The 21,641-nt window shown below is 51.4% G+C and overlaps 1 protein-coding gene across 1 annotated transcript in view; it reads left to right on the forward strand.

Moving 5' to 3' along the window:
* Positions 1 to 21,641, forward strand: part of NOVA2 (NOVA alternative splicing regulator 2) — a 36,121-nt gene that overhangs the window by 4,753 nt on the left and 9,727 nt on the right. The window contains exon 2 of the mRNA XM_073321847.2: positions 8,333 to 8,476. Coding sequence (XP_073177948.1) covers positions 8,333 to 8,476 — 144 coding nt within the window. The remainder of the gene's footprint in view (positions 1 to 8,332; positions 8,477 to 21,641) is intronic.

The following is a 21,641-nucleotide window of genomic DNA, read 5'->3' on the forward strand; positions in this document are numbered from 1 at the left end:
CTGAAGGTGGAGAGAATGTGGGTGAAAGTGACCGTGAAATGATAGATTTCATGATTCCAAGGAAGGGAAGGAGTGAGTGAGAATAAGGATGGGAGGCTTCTAAAAAACAGTTCTTAACAACCTCAGGGAGCTGGTAGGTGACGTCCCTTGGGAAGGAAAACTAAGGAGTAAAGGAGGTCAGGAAAGCTGGTGGCTGCTCAATGAGACAATATTAAACGCACCACTGCCGACTGTCCCACTGCAAAGGAAAGCTAGGAAGAACAGTAAGGGGCCAGTATGGCTCCACTTTAAAGCCCTGAAAATCAAAAAGGAATCCTACAAGAAGTGGAAACATGGACAGATTGCTAAGGAGGAGTACAAAAGAACAGTACAATCACGCAGGGACAAAATCAGGAAGGCTAAGGGACAAAATGAGTATCTCCTAGCAAGGGACGGCAGGGGCAATAAGAAGAGATTCTTTAATTGCATTAGGGGCAAGAGAAAGCGGAAGGAAAGTGCAGATCCTCTACACAGAGAGGAAGGAGAGCTAACAATGGACGACATGAAGAAGTGGGAGGTGTTTAATGCCTATTTTGCTTCAATTTTCACCTGATACTCAACACAATTAATAGTAACAATCGGGGGGAAGGAATGCCAGCCACAATAGGGAAAGAACAGGTTAAGAATATTGAAATAAGGTAGATGAATTCAAGCTGGCAGGGTCTGATGAAATTCATCCCAGTGTACTTAAGGAACTAGCTGAAGCAATCTCAGAACTGTTAGCAATTATCTTGGAGAACTCACGGAGAACAGGTGAAGTCCCAAAGGGCTGGAGAATAGCAAACACAGAACCTAGCTTTAAAAGGGGGAACAAAGGGGACCCGGGGAATTATAGGCCAGTCAGTCTAGCTTTGATTCTGGGAAAGATACTGGAATCAATTATTAAACAATCTATTTGTTTGCACCTGGAGGACAATAGCCACGATGAACTAATCATGCCAAACAAACCTCATATCCTTCTTTGACAGGGTTACAGGCCTAGTGGATCGGGGAAGCAGTGGGGCCCTGGGTCAGAGCAAGTGTGGGGGCCCTCCCCTCCCCTTCCGCGTATGGTCCCGCCCCTTCTGCCTGCGGCCCCGCCCACAGCCACACCCTGTTCTGCCCCTTCCCCCCCACCGTCACACCCCTGTACCACGCATGATCCTGCCCCATTCCGCCCCCCTCAACCCTCCCCCCCGCCAAGACTGGAGAAGCTCTGTCCCTGCCACCATGGCCCGTGGCTACAGCAGGGAGTGAGAGTTCCCCCAGCCCTGAGGCCATGGCAGGAAGCAAGAGGTCCCCCAGCCCTGAGGCCATGGCAGGGAGTGAGAGCTCGTCCAGTCCCGGGGCCGCAGCTGGGTCTGGCTGCTGGGGCTTTGCCCAGCGCTTCTCCCAGGGAGCAGGGTCAGGGTGTGGGGGCCTCCCCGACCCTGCCCTTCTGCTGAGGAGTGGGGGCAGGGCGCAGGGACTTCCCCTGCCTGCCTGGCACTGCTACCAGGGTCATGGCGTGGAGGCTTCCCCTGCTCCGCCTTGCCCACCCAGCGCTTCTGCCGGGAGGAGAGAGGTCAGGAAAAGGGGCTTCCCCCGCCTGCCTGGTGCTTCTTCCCAGGGCTCCGGGCTTCCGCCAGCCAGTGGTGGGTTTTTTTCCAGGGCCCCACAATTGGCCAGGGCCCCTGGGCACGGGCCCCGTCAGCCCAGTGGCTCATCTGCCACTGGATATATCTTGGTTTCAGGAAGGGTTTTGACACAGTCCCTTCACTGCAGGGTTCATTCGCAAATGAGGGAAAGGTGGCTCTCGATGAAGTGACGGTGGGGGGGGGGTGCACAGCTGGTGGAAGGATCGTACTCAAAAAGCAGCTATCAATGGTTCGAAGTCAAAACGGGAAGGCATCTGGGGGGAGTCAGTCCTCTGTCCAGTCTGGTACGAGTCAATATTTTCATGACTGACTTGGATAACGGAGTGGAGAGGTTGCTTATAAATTTTCCGGATGACACCAAGCTGGGCGGAGGGGTGGTGGGGGGGGTTGCAAGCACTCGGGAGGGACAGGATTAGAATTCAAAACGACCTTGACAAATAGGAGAATTTGTCTGAAATGAACAAGATGAAATTCAATGCAGACAAGTGCAAAGAACTGCACTGGGGAAGGACAAATCGAAGGCACAGATACAAAGGGGGACTAACTGGCTAGGCAACAGCGCAGATGGAAAGGAGCTGGGGTGATGGCAGATCACAAATTGAATATGAGCCAACGAAGTGACACTGCTGCGAAAAGGGCTAATATCATTCTGGGGGCATTAACAGGCGTGTCGTATGTAAGACATGGGAGGTAACTGTCCCGCTCTGCTCGGCACCGGGGAGGCCTCAGCTGGAGTCCCGTGTCCAATTCTGGGTGCCGCACTTCAGGCAAAATGTGGATAAACTGGAAAGAGTCCAGGGGAGAGACAGGGCCAGGAGAAATCCGGCAGATGAAATTCAATGTTGATAAATGCAAAGTAATGCACATGGGAAAACATAATCCCAACTATGCATACAAAATGACAGGGTCTAAATTAGCTGTTATCACTCAAGAAAGAGATCTTGGAGTCATCGTGGATAGTTCTCTGAAAACATCCACTCAGTGTGCAGCGGCTGTCAAAAATGCCAACAGAATGCTGGGAACCATTAGGAAAGGGGTAGATAACAAGAGATAAAATATCATAATGCCACTATATAAATCCATGGTACCTTCAATCCTGCGGGCACTTCTGATCACCCCATCTCAAAAAAGATATCTTAGAATTGGAAAAGGTTCAGAGAAGGGCAACAAAAGTGATTAGGGGTATGGAACCGATTCTGTATGAGGAGAGATTGAAAAGACTGGTACTGTCCAGCTTCGAAGAGAGATGACTAAGTGGGGATATGACGGAGGTCTATGAAATCATGACTGAGATGGAGAAAGTGACTAGGGAAGGGTCATTTAGTCCTTCTCATAACACAAGAACCAGGGATCACCCAATTATATTAGTAGGCAGCAGGTTTAAAACAAAAGGAAGTATTTCTTCACACAATGTACAGTCAACCTGTGGAACTCCTTGCCAGAGGATGTTGTGACAGGCAAAACTATAACAGGGTTCAGAAAGGAATGAGATAAGTTCAGGGAGGATGGGTCCATCAATGGCTATTAGCCAAGATGGTCACAGGACGCAACCCCATGCTCTGGCTGTCCCTGAGTCTCTGATTGCCAGAAGCTGGGAATGGGCAACAGGGGATGGATCACTCAGTGATTGCTGGGTTCTGTTCATGCCCTCTGAAGCACCTGGCACTGGTCACTGTCAGAGACAGGACACTGGGCTAGATGGCCCATTGGTCTGGACCTGTATGACTGTTCTTATGTTCTAACTGGAGGCTTGGGGGCGGGAGGGGTGGCTAAGAGAACAATAGAGCTTTGACCTGCCAGCTTGTAGCACATGTCTCTGTCCATCTCTGTGTCCATCAGTCCTTCCCTCCCTCTGTCTGTGGAACTCCCTGCCACTGGATGCAATTGGCGCCAGGAGTGTAGCAGGATAATGGGAATGGGTTAGGTTAGTTGGGGAAAAGCCCCTCCCTCTTCCCAGGCCATGAGCCAGTATCTCACAATTGCCTGCCTGGGGGTTTCTCCCTCAGCTGCAGGTGGTGGCCACTGTAGGAGATGGGACGCTAAGCCAGATGGGCCCTGTGGCGGGATATTCATTCCTGTGCTCCCTGCCAGTCTGTTGCAGATTTCAGTGGATGCACTGGCATGGCCGATCCCCAGGCAACACCCTACTGTTGTGGGGGGAGGGGCACCCCACCACTCACTCTCTGTGCGGGATGAGACCTGGAATTAGCTCTGGGCCTGGACAGCCCAGACTTTAGCGGGAGTATGGACCTCAGCTTCAAAGAGATGTCTTGGTGGGCTGTGCCACACCTCCCCTCCCATTGGTGGCCTCATGGTCATGCCTCCCCTCCCACTGATAACCAGCTTCACATCCCAGAGTCAGCCACAGCAGTGGCTGATGTAACCCAGCGACCAGGCATGTGCCACACCCCCTCTTCTAGTGGACAATCTATATAACAGCCTGCTACTGCTGCCAGCTGTGGAGCGACTCCCTTAGCAGAAGTGGCAGAGGGCTGTGCTGTGGTCCCCGAATCCGAAGCCTGCTGATGACTCGGAGGGGGAGAGGGGGTCATTATGCTAACCTGGAATAGTAATGAGGAAATTATTTAACGAGTAGCTGAGATGATGGGTGCTTAGTTGGCACCGTGGGAGCAGCCCATTCTGCATGGACCATCAGATCTGGGAGCTGTTAGTCCAGGCGAGAGGGGAGGAGGCCCCAGGCAGATTGGGGGACAATGGATCTAGCTGTGCTGTGGGACTGACGGGCCTCATTAACGAGGAGAGCACCAGGCTGGCCACTCTGGGACTTCCTATTGTCCTAGGCCTCAAAGCTCAGCAGAGCCAAGCCCTGGGACAGTGCTAGCCAATTGGATTGCGCAGGCAGAGGCTGCCTCCTGGTTGGGTCCCCAGCAGCCAATAATAGAGTTATGTGAAGTCAAGTAGCAAAATATGTAGATCTCTGCGTCCCGATTGGCTCATCAGATGTCTCATCTAAAAGTTCTGTTCATTATGCACAATATATCACACTCGGCTTACATGCACTCAATACACATGTATGCTATCGCATGCAATATACACTCAATACACTCCTGAAAGCTCATGCTCAATTAAATTGGTTAGTCTCTAAGGTGCCACAAGTCCTCCTGTTCTTTTCGCAGATACAGACTAACACGGCTGCTACTCTGAAACCTGTCAATGCACACAATACACATTCGATACACCCATGTACAAACCCATGCAATATACACACAATACGCTCACACACAATGTATATTCAGTACACGCATGAACATGCGACATACATGTATACAATCCCATGCAATAGACATTCACTGCACATTCAATACACACAACACAATCACATGCGATATACACTCAACCCACACACAATACGCACACACTCAATACACACATACTGTATATGATCACATGCAAGATACACATTCACCACACACACATACAAACACACTCAGTACACACACACGCACACTCAACACACACTCACACACTCAACACACACTCAATACATATGCGCACCCATCCACTGAAGATACACATACCATGTCCACATGGGCTGCAATTTCCCTGTGGGATTTCAATGGCCAGTTCTTGGCAACATTAACCTTGAGCGAGGAGAGTAACCCCACGACAGTGACTAGGAATCGAAAACTCAAATCCCTAAGCTGCTTTGCAGAACTTGAATGCTGGCTGCCATGATGCCTGTGCCCCCCTGCGGGTGGATGGATTGCAGTGTGTGTTATCAGTGACAGAGGCAGAACGGGAGTTAATGGCTGCGGCAGACACAAGGGAAATTCACACTGGAAATACGGGGCACACTTTACCCAGGCAGGGGAATTAACCTGTGTAACCGCAGACCCAGGGACAAGGGGATTTCTCCGTCGCTTGGAGGCCAGGTGTCTCTTTCTAAAATCTCTGCTCTAGCTCGACCACCAGATCTGGGATCAGTGTAGGAATCACTGAGTGGATTCTCTGGCCTGCATAATACAAGAGGTCAGATGAGATTATCCAAATCTGTGGTTCTCAACCAGGGGTATACGTACCCCTGGGGGGTATGCAGAGGTCTTCCAGGGGGTACATCAACTCATCTAGATATTTGCCTAGTTTTACAACAGGCTACATAAAAAGCCCTAGCAAAGTCAGTACCAACTAAAATGTCAGACAGATAATGACTGGTTTATACCACTCTATGTACTGTACACTGAAATGTAAGTACAATATTTATATTCCAGTTGATTTATTTAATAATTAGATGGTAAAAATGAGAAAGGAAGCAATTGGCCAGTACTAGTGTGGCTGGGACACTTTTGTATTTTTATGTCTGATTTTGTAAGCAAGTTGTTTTTAAGTAACTTGGGGGTAGGCAAGACAAATCAGACTCCTGAAAGAGGTACAGTCATTGGGGGGAGGGTTAGCTCAGTGGTTTGAGCATTGGCCTGCTAAACCCAGGGTTGCAAGTTCGATCCTTGAGAGGGCCATTTAAGGATCTGGAGCAAAAATTGGGGATTGGTCCTGCTTTGAGCAGGAGGTTGGACTAGATGACCTCCCAAGGTCCCTTCCAACCCTGATATTCTATGATTCTGTCTGGAAATGCTGAGAGCCACTGATCAAATGGTCCCTTCTGGCCTTCAAACCTATAATTACACCCCCAATATCCATGTGTGTATAAATGCATAATTTACACCCACATGCTGATGTGGTAAGAGTACATCTGTGCAAGTATTACACATCTTGTCACCCTCACGTGCGTTGCGCACGCAACCTAGCAGGGGGTGGTGCAAAGAAGAGAGTCATTTGCATGTGGCCCTTCGGTCATTCGCCCCAGCACCAGCTGCCTTGGATCTGCAGCTATTTCAGAGAGCAACATACTGGTTGAGGGAAAAAGCCACCATGGAGCAGCTCCAGATGAAATGTCCCACGGAGAGCCAGGGACTGTGTCCAGCACTGTTCGAGACAGAGGAGTTCCCACTGGAGCAGGGCTGCTAGGCTGATCAGGTGACTGGCAAGCTGATCTTGCGAGAGAAGGCTGAAAGAGCTGGGCTTGTTTAGCCTACAATGCAGGCCCCTTCCAATACTGTGTCTAAGTTCCTAGGTAGTTTAGCTTTTTACTTCATGTTGGCTTCATTTGCTTCCCCCATGCCCAGCCCCCCTGATCAGGCGAGAATTCGTCCCTCTTCATCCTTCATACATGAGCCGCATTGCTGGTGTGGGGGCTGGGCTGGTGTGTGCCCAGGTGCTGGGGTAATGGTAATGGCAGAACGGAACGAACTGAATTGCTGCTGGAGGTTTCGGGGATGCGGGTAGCAATACAGACCCAGACCTTGGGCTTGAGTGAGGCACATCACGGCTCATGCCCTGCCCCCAAAGTAACTATCCTGTATGGCGTCAGCGGATCTCGCTGTTTCCTCCACCCCGGAGAAGCGTGGGCGCATAGTGCTTAGTGAGGCAGTGGGACCTAGTGGGTAGAGCATGGGGCTGGTATGCAAGAGGTTTGGCTTCTCCTCCCTGGCCTGCTGGGAGACTTTAGGCAAGTCACTTCCCCCTCCCCCCCCATGCCTCAGTTTCCCTATCTGTACTATGGGGACAATGATGCTACCCTCCTTTGTTAGGCGTTTTGAGATCTACTGAAGAAAGAGCGAGGTATCATTAGTCTACAGCTGGGAGCATGCCCCCGTCCCACCTTCCCAATGAGACGACAGCCCCACGTCTCTTTGTGATGGCTAATCTCTGGCCCAAATGCAACATGCTGGTTAAGTGCATGGGCGTGGGGGGGCGCATGTCTCCCACTAGTGGCCAGGTACCGCGACTGCAACAGCTTCCTGCCAGCCCCCTTAACATCAATTCTATTCTTATCTCACACCTGTTTCGGGGGGACCTGACCTTCCAGTCGTACATTGAGCTGTGTGACTGACATCTGTCACACGTGTAGTTCGTTCTCTCCCCAGGGGGTCCCTGGATAAGGCCCCCATGGTGGTTTGAATGCACCTCTCTGTGTAACGCCCGAGCGATGGCGTTTCTTCTTAGCGGTTCAGCAGAGCCAAGGACACCCAGTCTTGGACCACCACCCCATTGTGCTGGGTGCTCTAAAAATCCAGAAGAGGATGAGGAGCCAGGACTCCTGGGTTCTCTCCCCAGCTCTGGGAAGGGAGTGGTGTCTAGTGGTTAAAGCAGGGGAAGCTGGGAGTCAGGACGCCTGGGTTCTCTCCCCAGCTCTGGGAAGGGAGTGGTGTCTAGTGATTAAAGCAGGGGAAGCTGGGAGTCAGGACGCCTGGGTTCTATCCCCAGCTCTACCACTGACCTTGGACCGGTCCCTCCCTGTGCCTCAGTTTTCCACTGCTGTGAAATGGGGGCGGTGGTATTGTTGCTTCGTTGGAGAGTATTTTGAAATTGACAGATGAAAAGCCTGGCTAAGAGCTAAGCACTGCTGGCACAATTACTCCAGTACTGCTGGCATTATTACTCGAGTACTCCCCAGTAATAGCCTGATACGCTACAGGGTCAGGGCAGATGCTGCCCTACCCTTTCAGGGAATAGTCAGTGGGCAGGTTGGGAAAAGTGGGGGGCCTCCAGAGGAGGTGTCTAGCCCCACAGAGCTCTCGTTGGGGGCTGATATCCCCCACCACTGCCCCATCCTGGCATGGCATTGCTAATGGGTTGCCTCTCTCCTCCCTCTCCTCCAGAAGAGGGCGAATATTTCCTCAAGGTCCTGATCCCCAGCTATGCGGCCGGCTCCATCATCGGGAAAGGGGGACAGACCATTGTCCAGCTGCAGAAAGAGACGGGCGCCACCATCAAGCTCTCCAAGTCTAAGGACTTCTACCCAGGTGAGGTGGGCCAGGGGCTCCTGTGAATCCCTGCAGATCTGAGGGTTGATAACTGAGGTGGTGGTGGGGAGGCTGGGACCTTCTCCCCCAGTGATATTCCCCTGCTGTGGCGGCTGGACAGGAGAGGACCAGGTTTGCCTTGATGCCTGGGCTCCGGACCCCTGCGATCCGTCCTGGGGAGGTGGGCAAAGAGCGCTGGCTGGGATAGATTTATGCCATCCAGGTGGCCAGCCCATGCCTGGCTTTGAGAGGCCAGGGGGAAAATGCCCCTTGCATGGAACAGTACAAATGCAGGTCGTACATCTCGGAGGCAAGGCTGCCGGTCTGGCTTGCAAGGCAGGGGACTGTGTGGGGGCAAGCAGCAGCTCTGGAAATGGCTCAGGAGTCATGATAGGAATGTGCTGAGTATGAGGACAGAAATTGCTGTCACCAGGCTCCAGAGATAACGGCTCCCTCAGGAGAATGGGGAAATGCAGCCCTCTTGGAGCAATTGGTTCAGGCTCTCTGCAGACTCAGGTGGTGTCACTGTGTCAACTACACCTGGGGCGGCTCCCCCCTCTCAGACAGCATGGCTGTTGGGTGAGCGAGCAGGGGATGGCGAGGGGGAGCAGGGCGCTGGCCCTGCTGAGGCTGGTTACTGCAGCCAGTTCTGGTGTCCGCCCTTCAAGGATCCTGACATTTCGGCCAGGGGTCAGAAAAGAGCAACAGGCCCAAGAATCTGCCTCCGAGCCAGAGACTGGAGGAGCTGGCTCTACTTCATTTACCCCAGAGAAGATTTAGAGGTGACCAGATCCCAGGTAGCCAGCACTGCCCTGGGGGCGGCGGTGGGGGGGGGGGCGGTTTCTGAGAGCAGAGGCAGAGAGCAAAGGCAGAGCAAGAGCCAGTGGCTGGAGCTGAGGCGAGAAATTCAGATTGGGAATAAGGCACCAAGATTTAACAGGGGACTGAGCTGGGGCAGGCGAATTCCTCCAGAACTAGGACTCCTGGGTTCTTCTGGCTCTGGGAGGGGAGTGGTCTCTAGTTGTGGGCAAAAGGGCGAACACCATCCTGGGCTGCATCAACAGGGGAATCTCAGGAGAAGCAGGGAGGTGATTTTCCCTCTGGATTTGACCCAGGTGCGACCGTGGCTGGGATCCTGGTCCAGATGGATGTTGATAAGTTGCTGAGAAGAGCCCCGAGAACAATTGAAGGGTTAGAAAACCTGCTGTAGAGCGAGAGACTTCAGGAGCTCAGTGTTTTTAGCTTGACAACGAGAAGGGTCAGGGGGGACTTGGTCTCCATCTATCAGTGCCGACACGGAGAACAAGGATCTAATAATGGCTTTTCAGTCTAGCAAAGGTTGAACATGTGCCAATGGCGGGGAGTTGAAGCTGGACAAATTTAGACCGGAAATAAGGCATAGTGAGTGCGATTAACCCGTGGAACAATTTACCAAGGGTCCTGGTGGCTTCTCCATCCCTGGAAATGTTTAAATCAGGATTGGATCTGCGGTAAAGATCGGCTCTAGTTCAAACAGGTGTTGTTTCTGGGCAGGTCTCTGGCCTGTGTTATCCAGGAGGTCAGACTGATCACGGCGGTTCCTTCTGGCCTTGGAATCTGTGAATCTGTGAGGGGCGTGGTGTGTAGTGGTTAGAGTGGGTAGACTCCTGGGTTCTGGTCCCCGCCCTGGGATCGGAGTTGGGTAGATGATCACAATTTGTTGGGGAAGAGTCAACATGGTTTTTGTAAACGGAAATCATGCCTCACCAGTCTATTAGAATTCTTTGAGGGGGTCAACAAGCATGTGAACAAGGGGGATCCAGTGGATATGGTGTACTTAGATTTTCAGAAAGCCATTGACAAGGTCCCTCACCAAAGGCTCTTAAGCAAAGTAAACTGTCATAGGATAAGAGGGAAGGGCCTCTCATGGATCAGTAAGTGGTTAAAAGATAGGAAACAAAGGGTGGGAATAAATTATCAGTTTTCAGAATGGAGAGAGGTAAATAGTGGTGTCCCCCAGGAGTCTGTACTGGGACCAGTCCTATCCAATATATTCATAAATGATCTGGAAAAAGGGATAAACAGTGAGGTGGCAAAATTTGCAGACGATACAAAATTACTCAAGATAGTTAAGTCCAAAGCAGACTGAGATCTAAAAAAATGAAAAAACCCAAACAAACAAAAAAGCAGGTTTAAAACAAACAAAAAGAAGTATTTCTTCACACAACGCACAGTCAACCTGTGGAACTCCTTGCCAGAGGATGTTGTGAAGGCCAAGACTATAACAGGGTTCAAAAATGATCTAGATAAGTTCCTGGAGGATAGGTCCATCAATGGCTATTAGCCATTAGCTGTTCTGTTCATTCCCTCTGGGGCACCTGGCACTGGCCACTGTCGGGAGACAGGACACTGGGCTAGATGGACCTTTGGTCTGACCCAGTCTGGCCCTTCTTATGTTCTTATGGGGTGTTGTAGTTTCAGCAGTGGTATGAGAAATCGGGACTCCTGGGTTCTCTTTCTGGCTCTGGGAGATAGGTGGAGTGTCCTGATTTCCATGGGGGGCCTAGGAGCCAGGACTCCTGGGTTCTGTTCTGCAGCACTTAGCCACGGCCCCCGGGGAATGCACTGTGCCAGTCCCACTAAGTTTCATTTTCAGGTCAAGCACGGAAGATTAGCAGGTGCTGCTGGATGGTGGGGAGGAAGCTGGCAGCCCTGGCCCAGCCATAATCTGTGCCCTGATTGCGGGGCACACAAAGCCAGGCCATCCCAGCTAAGCTGCTTTTCTCTGCATCTCCTGCTCTTGACTGGGGGATTATTGGGCAGAAAATCTCCAGGGATGAGGGGGATGTTGCCAAGGGGCTGGAGAGGGGAGGGGGCAGCTTTTTGCTTGGTAATTTCCCCAGGAGAAAGGGAGTTGTTCCAATCCCTTGGGAAAGGGAGAGGCACCATCCCCCACCACCACGATGCATAGGGAAGGGAAGTCTGGGGTCTGGTCCTGAGGGGGCGTTTCCTAACCCTGAGGGCATGAAGGGCTTGATCAGGTCTGCATATAGGAGGCTGGGGATTCTGGGATTGTGAGAAGGCAGCCTAGTGGTTAGAGCAGGGACCTGGGCGCCAGGACTCCTGGGTTCTATCCCAGCTCGGGGGGAAGGGAGGGTCTAGTGGTTAGAGTGGGGGGGGGGGGGGTGGGCTGGGAACCTGGACTCCTGGGCTCTATTCTCCCCCAGTTAGCAATGGCTTCACAGGAGTCACCTCCAGACATTCCAACTCTCGCAAATTGACATGAGTTAGGCTTAATTTTAGTTAAAAATCTCTGTCAGCCCCAGACTGGGGGCTCTGCTGGCTCTCGCTGTCAACCCTGGGACCGGGGATGCCAGTGGGTCCTGCTATAAGCCTGGGATGGGGGCTCTGTGGGCTCCCACTGTCAGTCTGAGACGGGGGCTCCACTGGGTCCCACTGTCAGCTCCCCGACCCACCTCTTCCCACTGCCCTGGGGTGCCCATTGTTTTGGGGAGACACTTCAATACACCTCCCCTGCCGGGGCTGTACATCGCCTCCCCTGGCAGCTGCTTGGCGCTTGGCCCGGGTTTCTCAGCTTCCTCCAGCACCTCCTCTGGACTCTGCTGCTGCTTTGAGGATCGCAGCATCTTCCTCTGCATCCCCCCATCGTGAGGGAGGGCTTCTGGCAGGAGCGCAGCAGGAGGTCAGGCAATCGTAGGGTCACAAAAGGCCGGGGGTGTTCATTGATTTTGGGCAGCTCCAGGCGTGATGGTCCTCATCAGTGAGCGAGTCTTTAACGTTCCATGCGGTGGTTCCCCCTCCCCTCCAGACAGGGGCAGGGGACCATTTAGGGGAGACGAGTGACTTTTTCACACTGGTGCAAAGTGTCCTGCATGGGCACAAGTGACTGCCCCGTGGCCTGGCAGGGCAAGGGACGGGGAATGATCCCTGCGGGCCCTGCTCCAGAGTGGCTCTTTGCATGATTATGAGCGCTCCTGCCGCAGGACCCCAGCTCCTCTTCCTTCCCGTACAGATGCAAGAGGAGGCAGCCCCGGGCTAGTCCCGCATGCGCTGGGCGGAGGCAGGGGGAAAAGCAAACCTTTGGGAAGGATCTCATGATTTATAAGCCAGTCTCGTGATTTTCGGGGTCTGACTGGTGCTGTTGGGGTTGGCAGTGCTGCTAATCCCTGCCCATTTCTTCAGTTGTTGGCTGAATGCCCAGCCTGGCCTGCCCAGGATACCCGTGGGGGGAAGGGGGCAGTTCCAGGCCACTGGAAGTCTCATGGAGTGGGGTGGCAGGGTCCCCCCACCTGCTCCCAGGGAGGGGAAAGATCCCCTAACCCACGGGCAGGGGCTGGTGTGGCCGATCCCAGGGGCCTAGAGAGGGAGGAGGGAGCCACACGGACACCACAGCGGCTCTCTGCAGCCTGCAGGGCCCTGGGTGCCTCCCCCACCCTCAGCTGCAGGGCTAGGGGAGGAAGCAGGAAGCTGGGCAGGGCTGGGCCAGGCTGGGAGGGAAATGGCTTCAATTGCAGGAAATGCTCCCCTTGATAAGTCAGGCCAGAGCTGTGCGCGCTGGTCCCTCCCCCGCCCCGGCTCTGTCCTGGGACCCCCTGCCTCCCAGATCTGTCCTGGGACCCCCCTGTCCCTGCACCCCGGCTCTATCCTGGGACCCCCCCCACCCCCCCAGCTCTATCCTGAGACCCCTCTGCCCCTCCCCCGGCTCTATCCTGGGACCCCCCTGCCCCTCCCCCGGCTCTGTCCTGGGACCCCCTGTCCCTGTGCCCCGGCTCTGTCCTGTGACCCCCCCAATCTCTACCCCCGGCTCTGTCCTGGGACCCCCTGCCTCCCAGATCTGTCCTGGGACCCCCCTGTCCCTGCACCCCGGCTCTATCCTGGGACCCCCCCCATCTCTACCCCTGGCTCTGTCCTGGGACCCCCTGTCCCTGCACCCCGGCTCTATCCTGGGACCCCCCCCACCCCCCCAGCTCTATCCTGAGACCCCTCTGCCCCTCCCCCGGCTCTGTCCTGGGACCCCCTGTCCCTGCACCCCCGGCTCTGTCCTGGGACCCCCTGTCCCTCCTCCGGCTCTGTCCTGGGACACCCCCCCGTCCCTACCCCCCCCAGCTTTATCCTGAGACCCCTCTGTCCCTACCACCAGCTCTGTCCTGAGACCTCCCTGCCCCTAATCCCTGGCTCTGCCCTGGGGCAAGCCCCCATACCTCCTCCCCTCCCACCTGTTGCACTGGCACAGCCTCCACTTACACACGCTTGTGCCCTGCTCGCACTCTCAGAATCGTGTGCCAGCCTGTGGAACCGCCACATCCCCTTGCACGCCTTCCCCCCACACCTGCCCTGCCTCATACCCTGCCCTCCTTGTGCCCCCTTGCACCTCCGCTCCCCCATCATCCACCCCTGCCTGGGAACTCTCCACTGTGCCCCCCCATCCCATCCCCCTCCTCCAGGGGTAACCCCAGGTGAGCGGGAGGGAGGAGCACCTGGTACCAAGAGGGGGTGACAAAAATGATTCCCAGGAACAGCCTCTCCCCTGCCCCATTCGACTGCCTGTGACCTCTGCCCCAGACCATGGCCAGGGGCCAGCACTCACCACACCCTTTCCTATTTATCCAGCGTTAATTAGGCCTTGGCTGGGACAGGCCCTATTGTTTTCAGGTAAGCAGCGGAGCTTTGTCACAATCTGGGGAAACCTGATCCTGGGGTGCTGGGGGAAGAGCCCTGAGGGGGGCCTTCCTGAACCCCTGCCCAATGGGCAGACAGTGGAATGGATGTTCCCAATAGCTCATAAAACCTTTCTCGTGCCCCTTGAGTCCACAACTCCTCCCCCCACACACACACACCATGAGGCAGGGGAAGAGGGCACGACTGCAGCCACTTCTGGGGTGGGACCCAGCAGATGTTTAACCACCAACAGCAATGCTGTGCTTTAGGATAGGAAGGAAGGAAGGATACAATCTCTAGATGAAAGTGGGAATAGAACCCAGGAGTCCTGACTCCCAGCCCCGCCTGCTCCCATCAATAAGAATGTAAGAAAAGTCAGATCGGGTCAGACCAATGGGCCAGCTAGCCCAGGTGGCCAGTGCCATACACTTCAGAGGGAATGACCAGAACAGGGCAATTATCGAGTGATCCATCCCGTCATCCAGTCCCAGCTTCTGTCAGTCAGAGGCTTAGGGACACCCAGAGCGTGGGGTTGTGTCCCTGTACACCTTGGCTAACAGTCATTGCTGGACCTATCCTCCTATTATCTCATTCCTTTTTTAACCCAGTTATAGTTTTGGCCTTCACAACATCCCCTGGCAGTGAGTTCCACAGGTTGACTGTGCATTATTTGAAGAAGAACTTCCTTATGTTTGTTTTAAATGTGCCGCCTGTTAATTTCATTGGATGATCCCTGTTTCTTGTGTTATGGGAAGGAGTAAATAACATTTTCTCATTCACTTTCTCCACCCCAGTCATGATTTTATAGACCTCCATCATATCCCCCCTTAGTCATCTCTTTTCCAGGCTGATCAGTCCCAGGCTTTCTAATCTCTTCTCACGTGGAAGCTGTTCCAGCCCCTTAATCATTTTTGTTGCCCTTCTCTCTACCTTTCCCAATTCTAATATAACTTTATTCAGATGGGCCAACCAGATCTGCACGCAGTATTCAAGGTGTGGGCATGCCATGGATTTATATAGAGGCATTATGATCTTTATCTTATCTATCCCTTTCCTAATGGTTTCTAACAGGCTGTTCACTATTTTGACTGCCACTGCACATTGAGAGGATGTTTTCAGAGAAATATCCACAATGACTCCAAGATCTCTTTCTTGAGTGGGAACAGCTAATTTAGACCCCATCATTTTATATGTATAGTTGGGATTAGGGTTTCCCATGTGCATTACTTTGTATTTATCAATGATGAATTTCATCTGCCATTTTGTTGCCCAGTCACTCAGTTTAGTGAGGTCTCTTTCTAACTCTTCACAGTCAGCTTTGGACCCTATCTTGATTAGTTTTGTATTGTCTGCAAACTTTGTCACTTCACTGATCACCCCTTTTTCCACATCATTTATGAATGTGTTGAACAGCCCTGGTCCCAGTACCGACTCCTGGGGACTTACCTTTCTCCACTGTGAAAACTGACCATTTATTCCTACCCTTTGTTTCCTGTCTTTTATCCAGTTACTAATCCAGGAGAGGACCTTCCCTCTTATCCCATGACATCCCAAATACACTATATCCACTGGTTTCAGAGTAACAGCCGTGTTAGTCTGTATTCGCAAAAAGAAAAGGAGTACTTGTGGCACCTTAGAGATTAACCAATTTATTTGAGCATAAGCTTTTGCGAGCTACAGCTCACTTCATCGGATGCATGCTGTGGAAAATACAGAAGATGTTCTTATACATACAAACCATGAAAAAATGGGTGTTTACCACTACAAAAGGTTTTCTCTCCCCCCACCCCACTCTCCTGCTGGTAATAGCTTATCTAAAGTGATCACTCTCCTCACAATGTGTATGATAATCAAGGTGGGCCATTTCCAGACGTTCTTGTTAAACCCTGGATTTGTGCTGGAAATGGCCCACCTTGATTATCATACACATTGTAAGGAGAGTGATCACTTTAGATAAACTATTACCAGCAGGAGAGTGGGGTGGGGGAAGAGAAAACCTTTTGTAGTGGTAAACACCCATTTTTTCATGGTTTGTATGTATAAGAACATCTTCTGTATTTTCCACAGCATGCATCCAATGAAGTGAACTGTAGCTCGCGAAAGCTTATGCTCAAATAAATTGGTTAGTCTCTAAGGTGCCACAAGTACTCCTTCTCTTTTTACTATATCCACTGGATCGCCTTTGTCCACATGCTTGTTGACCCTCTCACAGAATTCTAATAGATTGGTGAGGCATGATTTCCCTTTACTAAATCTGCATTGACTGTTCCCCAAGATATTATGTAGGCCATTAACTGAAGTATTATGTCCAGTTCTGGTCTCCACATTTCAGGAAAGAAGTGAACAAAATTGGAGAAAGTCCAGAGAAGAGCAACAAAAATGGTTAAAGGTCTAGAAAGCATGACCTATGAGTAGGGTGACCAGATGTCCCGTTTTTAAAGGGACAGTCCCTGTTTTGGGGATTTTTTCTTATATAGGTGCCTATTACCTCCCACCCCTGTCTCGTTTTTTCACAGTTGCTATCTGGTTACCCTACCTATGAGGGAAGATTGAAAGAACTGGGTTTGTTTAGTCTGGAGAAGAGAAAACTGAGAGGGGACATGATAACAGTTTTCAAGTACATAAAAAGTTGTTACAAGGAGCAGGGAGAAAAATTGTTCTTGTTAACCTCTGAGGACAGGACAAGACACAATGGGCTTAAATTGCAGCAAGGGCAGTTTAGGCTGGACATTAGGAAAAACGTCCTGTCAGGGTGGTAAAGCACTGGAATAAGTTGCCTAGGGAGGTTGTGGAATCTCCATCACTGGAGATTTTTAAGAGCAGTTTGTACAAACCCCTGTCAGGGATGGTCTAGATAATACTTAGTCCTGCCTTGAGTGCAGGGGACTGGACTAGATGACCTTTCCAGGTCCCTTAAGTCCTACTATTCTATGATTTATGTATGTGTCTGATAATTCTGTTATTTACAATAGTTTCAACCAGTTTGCCTGGTACCAAAGTTAGGCTTGTCACAGAGTCCCTGGGCAATGCTCTGGAACTGCTCCCTACATAGCCAGTCAGGACTCTGGGGAAGTCTCCTTTCTGGGAGCAGCCTGTCTTCAGGACACACAGCTCACACAGCTTCCACCTTCCTGGGTCTAACCTCGGAGCATTCAGCATCCTCTGCCCCTCCGTGCACTTCCCCCAGCAAGTCGTCCCTGGCGGGGTCCTGGGGAAGCCAGAGGGTCCTGCCCCCCAACTTCGCAGACAGACGTGACTCTCAGCCAGCCAGTAAAACAGAAGGTTTATTAGACGACAGGAACATGGTCTAACACAGAGCTTGTAGGTGAAGAGAACCGGACCCCTCAGCTGAGTCCATTTTGGGGGGCAGTGAGCTAGATAACCACGTCTGCCCTTCACTCCATGTCTCCAGCCAGCCCCAAACTGAAAACTCCCTCTAGCCCCTCCCCCGGGCTTTCCCCTTTCCGGGGCCAGGAGGTCACCTGATTCCTTTGTTCTCCAACTCTTTAGCTCTCACCTTGCAGGGGGGAAGGGCCAGGCCATCAGTTGCCAGGAAACAGGGTGTTGGCCAGTCTCTGTGTCCAGACCCCTGCACACACCTGCCCTCTAGGGCTCTGCAATGATCATACATCCTTACCCCACCACCTAGATACTTAAGAACTGCATAGGGGAAACTGAGGCACCCCCACACTATTCAGAGGAAACATTAAGAACAGTCCCACTTCGTCACAGCTTACCAGTCTGTAATTGCCAGTCTGTAATTGCCTCTGGAACTTAATATATATATATATATATATATAGGCATTACTTTAGATTTTGGTGACTTGTTACTTTTTAATTCATCAATTTGTTCCAAAACCTCCTCTACTGACACTTCAATGTGGGGCAGTTCCTAAGACTGGTCATGTCAAAAGAATGACTCAGGTGTGGGAATTTCCCTCACCTCCTCTGCAGTGAAGACCGATGCAAAGAATTCATTTTGTCGCTCCACAAACACCTTGTCTTCCTTGAGTGCTCCTTTAGCACCTTGATCGTCCAGTGGACCCACTGAGTAGGCTTCCTGCTTCTGATGTACTTGAAAACATATTGCTGTTAATTTGTGAGGTTTTTGCTAGTTGTTCTTCACAATCTCTTTCGGCCGGCCTAATTATACTTTTATACCTGACTTGCCAGAGTTTATGCTCTTTCTATTTTCCTCAGTAGGATTTGACTTCCAGTTCTTAAAGGATGCCTTTTTGCCTCTAACCGCTTCTTTTACTCTGCTGTTTAGCCAGGGAGGTATTTTTTTGGTTATCCTACTGTCTGTTTGTTTGTTTGTTTTTAATTCGGGCTACACATTTAAGTTGAGTCTCTATTATGGTGTTTAAAAATAGTTTCCATGCATCTTGCAGGCATTTCTCTCTTGTGACTGTTTTAGTTTCTGTTTAACTAGCTTCCTTATTTTTCTGCAGTTCCTCTTTTTGAAGGTAAATGTGACCGTGATGGGTTTCTTTGGTATTTTCTCCCCTACAAGGCTGTTAAATTTAATTACATTATGGTCACTGTTACCAAGTGATTAAGACAGGGCCGGATTTAGGGGCAGGAGATCCAAGAGTCTACCTGGGGTGCCGGGCTTGGGGTGAGCCAAGCTCGGGGTGCTGTTTTTGTTGTTAGCGACAAAAGGGAAATAGAATGTTTGAAGTGACATATTTCAGGTGTTCCCTATGTGGATTCATTTTTCACTAACCTCCTAGAATGTTCTGGACCTGTGTAGAATAAATACAGATTTGCAGATCCTAGCATGCAAATTTATCGTCTTATAGGACAGGGATAAATCAGGCATGCAAATCGTGTATCAAAGTCATTAAATGGGCTTCAAATGCAATAAAAATAAGGCATTCAAAAGTTTAACAAATGGGGAGGGGTGTGCCAAAAAGACGCTCCTTGCCTGGGGCACCATTTAGTCTAAGGCCAGCCCTGGTTTCAGTTATATTCACCTTTTGGACCATATCCTGTGCACTACTTAGGACTGAATCAAGAATTGCCTCTCCCCTTCTTGGTTCCAGCAGGACTAGCTGCTCCAAGAAGCAGCCATCAATGGTGTCTAGAAATTTTATCTCTGCCTCCCATTCTGAGTTGACCTGTACCCAATCCCTGTGGGGATAGTTGAAATCCCCCATTATTCTTGGGATTTCTGTTTTTGTAGCCTCTCTAATCAACCTGAACATTTCACAGTCACCATCACCATCCTGGTCAAGTGATCGGTAGAATATTCCTACTGCTATGCACTTATTATTCAAGCATGGAATTTCTATCCATAGGGATTTGATGGTTCAGTTTAATTCATTTAAGATTTTTATTGTGTTTGACTCTATGCTTTCTTTCACATGTAGTGGTGCCAAACCCCCACCAGCACGACCTACTCTGTCATTTCTATGTATTTTGTACTCGCGTCCCACTGATTATCATTGTTCCACCAAGTTTCTGTGATGTCTATTATAGCAATATCCTCATTTAATACCAGGCACTCTAGTTCACCCATCTTAATATTTAAACCTCTCACATTTGTATATAAGCACTTACAAAATTTGCCAGTATTTAGTTGTCTGCCTTCCTGTGATGTAATTGAATGGGACTCTTTTTCCTTCGACTGTTTCTCTCCAGTTCCTGCCTGTTCTTTACCGACTTCTACCCTCTCCTCTTTACTAGCACTTAGATAAATCCTCCCCTAAGGGATGTCTCTGTCTGAGCCGTGTGCTCCTAGGCACCTGTCGGCCTTCACCCAGCCCTTAATTTACAACCTCCTCTATGACCTTTCTAATTTTACATGCCAGCAATCTGGTTCCGTTTTTATTTAGGTAGAGCCCATCCTTCCTTGTATAGGCTCCTCCTTTTCCAAAAGGTTCCCCAGTTCCTAATAAACCTAAACCCCTCCTCCCAACACCATTGTCTCATCCATGCATTGAGACCCTGCATCTCTGCCTGTCTAACCGGCCCTGTGCATGGAACAGGAAGCATTTCAGAGGATACTACCATGGAGTTCCTGGACCTTTTACCTAGCAGCCTAAATTTGGCCGCGAGGACCTCTCTCCTACCTTTCCCTGTGTCACTGGTACCGACATGTACTGCCAGCTCCTCCCCAGCACTGTACATAAGTCTGTCTAGATGTCTCATGGGCTCTGCATCCTTCACACCCGGCAGGCAATGCACTGTGCGGTTCTCCCAGTCAAACACAACTATCCATATTTCTAACAATCGACTTCCACATCGCTATGACCTGGCTCTTCCTAATAACTGGGGTCCCCTCCCCCTCCCACTCCTCCATATATGGATTCATTTTTCACTAACCTCCTAGAATGTTCTGAACCTGTGTAGAATAAATACAGATTTACAGATCTTAGCATGCAAATTTATTGTCTTATATGGCAGGGATAAGAGGTCTCCTCAGTGCGTCTGGAAGGAGGGTCCCAGTGATGGATCATTTCCCTCCACTCCAGCTTAATGTTCTCCTTCCCTCCTCCGCAGCACAGACTGGGAGTGGGACCCACTCTGCTGTGCTCCAGAAAGTCTCCTCTCTGTACCTCTCTGGCTCCCTCAGCATCTCCAGTTCAGTCACTCTGGTCTCCAGAACCTGTGCTCAGTCTCTGAGGGCCATGACTTGCTTGCACTGACCCCACTCCTTTCCCAGAGCTGGGGATAGAACGAGGAGTACTGGTTCCTGTCCCCCCTCCTCTAACCACTAGATCCCACTCCCCTCCCAGAGCTGGGATAGAACCCAGGAGTCCTGCTCCCAGCTGCCCCTGCTCTAACTACTAAGAGATGTGGGATGACTGGTGGTTTGTGTGTTGGTGAAAGTGGCCTCCGGTAGTGTGCGGATGGCTGTTATGGTTTGTGGTTTTGATGCTTTGGGGAGGGTGGTGGGCAGTGCTCGTGGCGGTTGGTGGTCTGTGCTCTGGTGCTAGCGGTGGATTGCAGGGAGGGAGGTGTGTGGTGTAGTGAAGGTGGTTTGCAGCGCACATGGGCTGTGATGCTGATGGAGTATTGAGCGTGGGCTGTGCTGCCGTGGTGCTGTGGGCTGTGGTTGGTGAGCATGCATTGGTGGTTGGTGAGAGTGGGCATGGGTCATGGCATCGTAGTTGGTGGGGGTAGGCCGAGGACCATGGTTTGTGAAGGTGGGCTATGGTGCCATGGTGTTGGTGCTTGGTAAAGGTGGGCCATGGTGCCATGGGCTGTGATTGGTGAGGGTGAGAGTGGGCCGTGGTGCCATGGGATGTGGTTGGTGAGAATGGGCGTGGGCCATAGCATCATGGTTGGCAAGGGTGGGCAGTGGTGCCATGCTTGGCAAGGGTGGGCCCTAATGTTACAATGTTGGTGGTTGGCAAGTGTGGGCCGTGGTGCCATGGGCTATGATTCATGAGGGTGGGCCATGGTGCCATAGGCCATGGTTGGCAAGGGTGGGCACATGCCATTGGCTATGGTTGGCCAGGCTAGGCCATAGTGTCAGTGTCTGGCAAGGGTGGGCTATGGT

Source organism: Lepidochelys kempii, chromosome 23, assembly GCF_965140285.1.
Source record: "Lepidochelys kempii isolate rLepKem1 chromosome 23, rLepKem1.hap1, whole genome shotgun sequence".
In the NCBI taxonomy this organism is placed as follows: Eukaryota; Metazoa; Chordata; order Testudines; family Cheloniidae; genus Lepidochelys; species Lepidochelys kempii.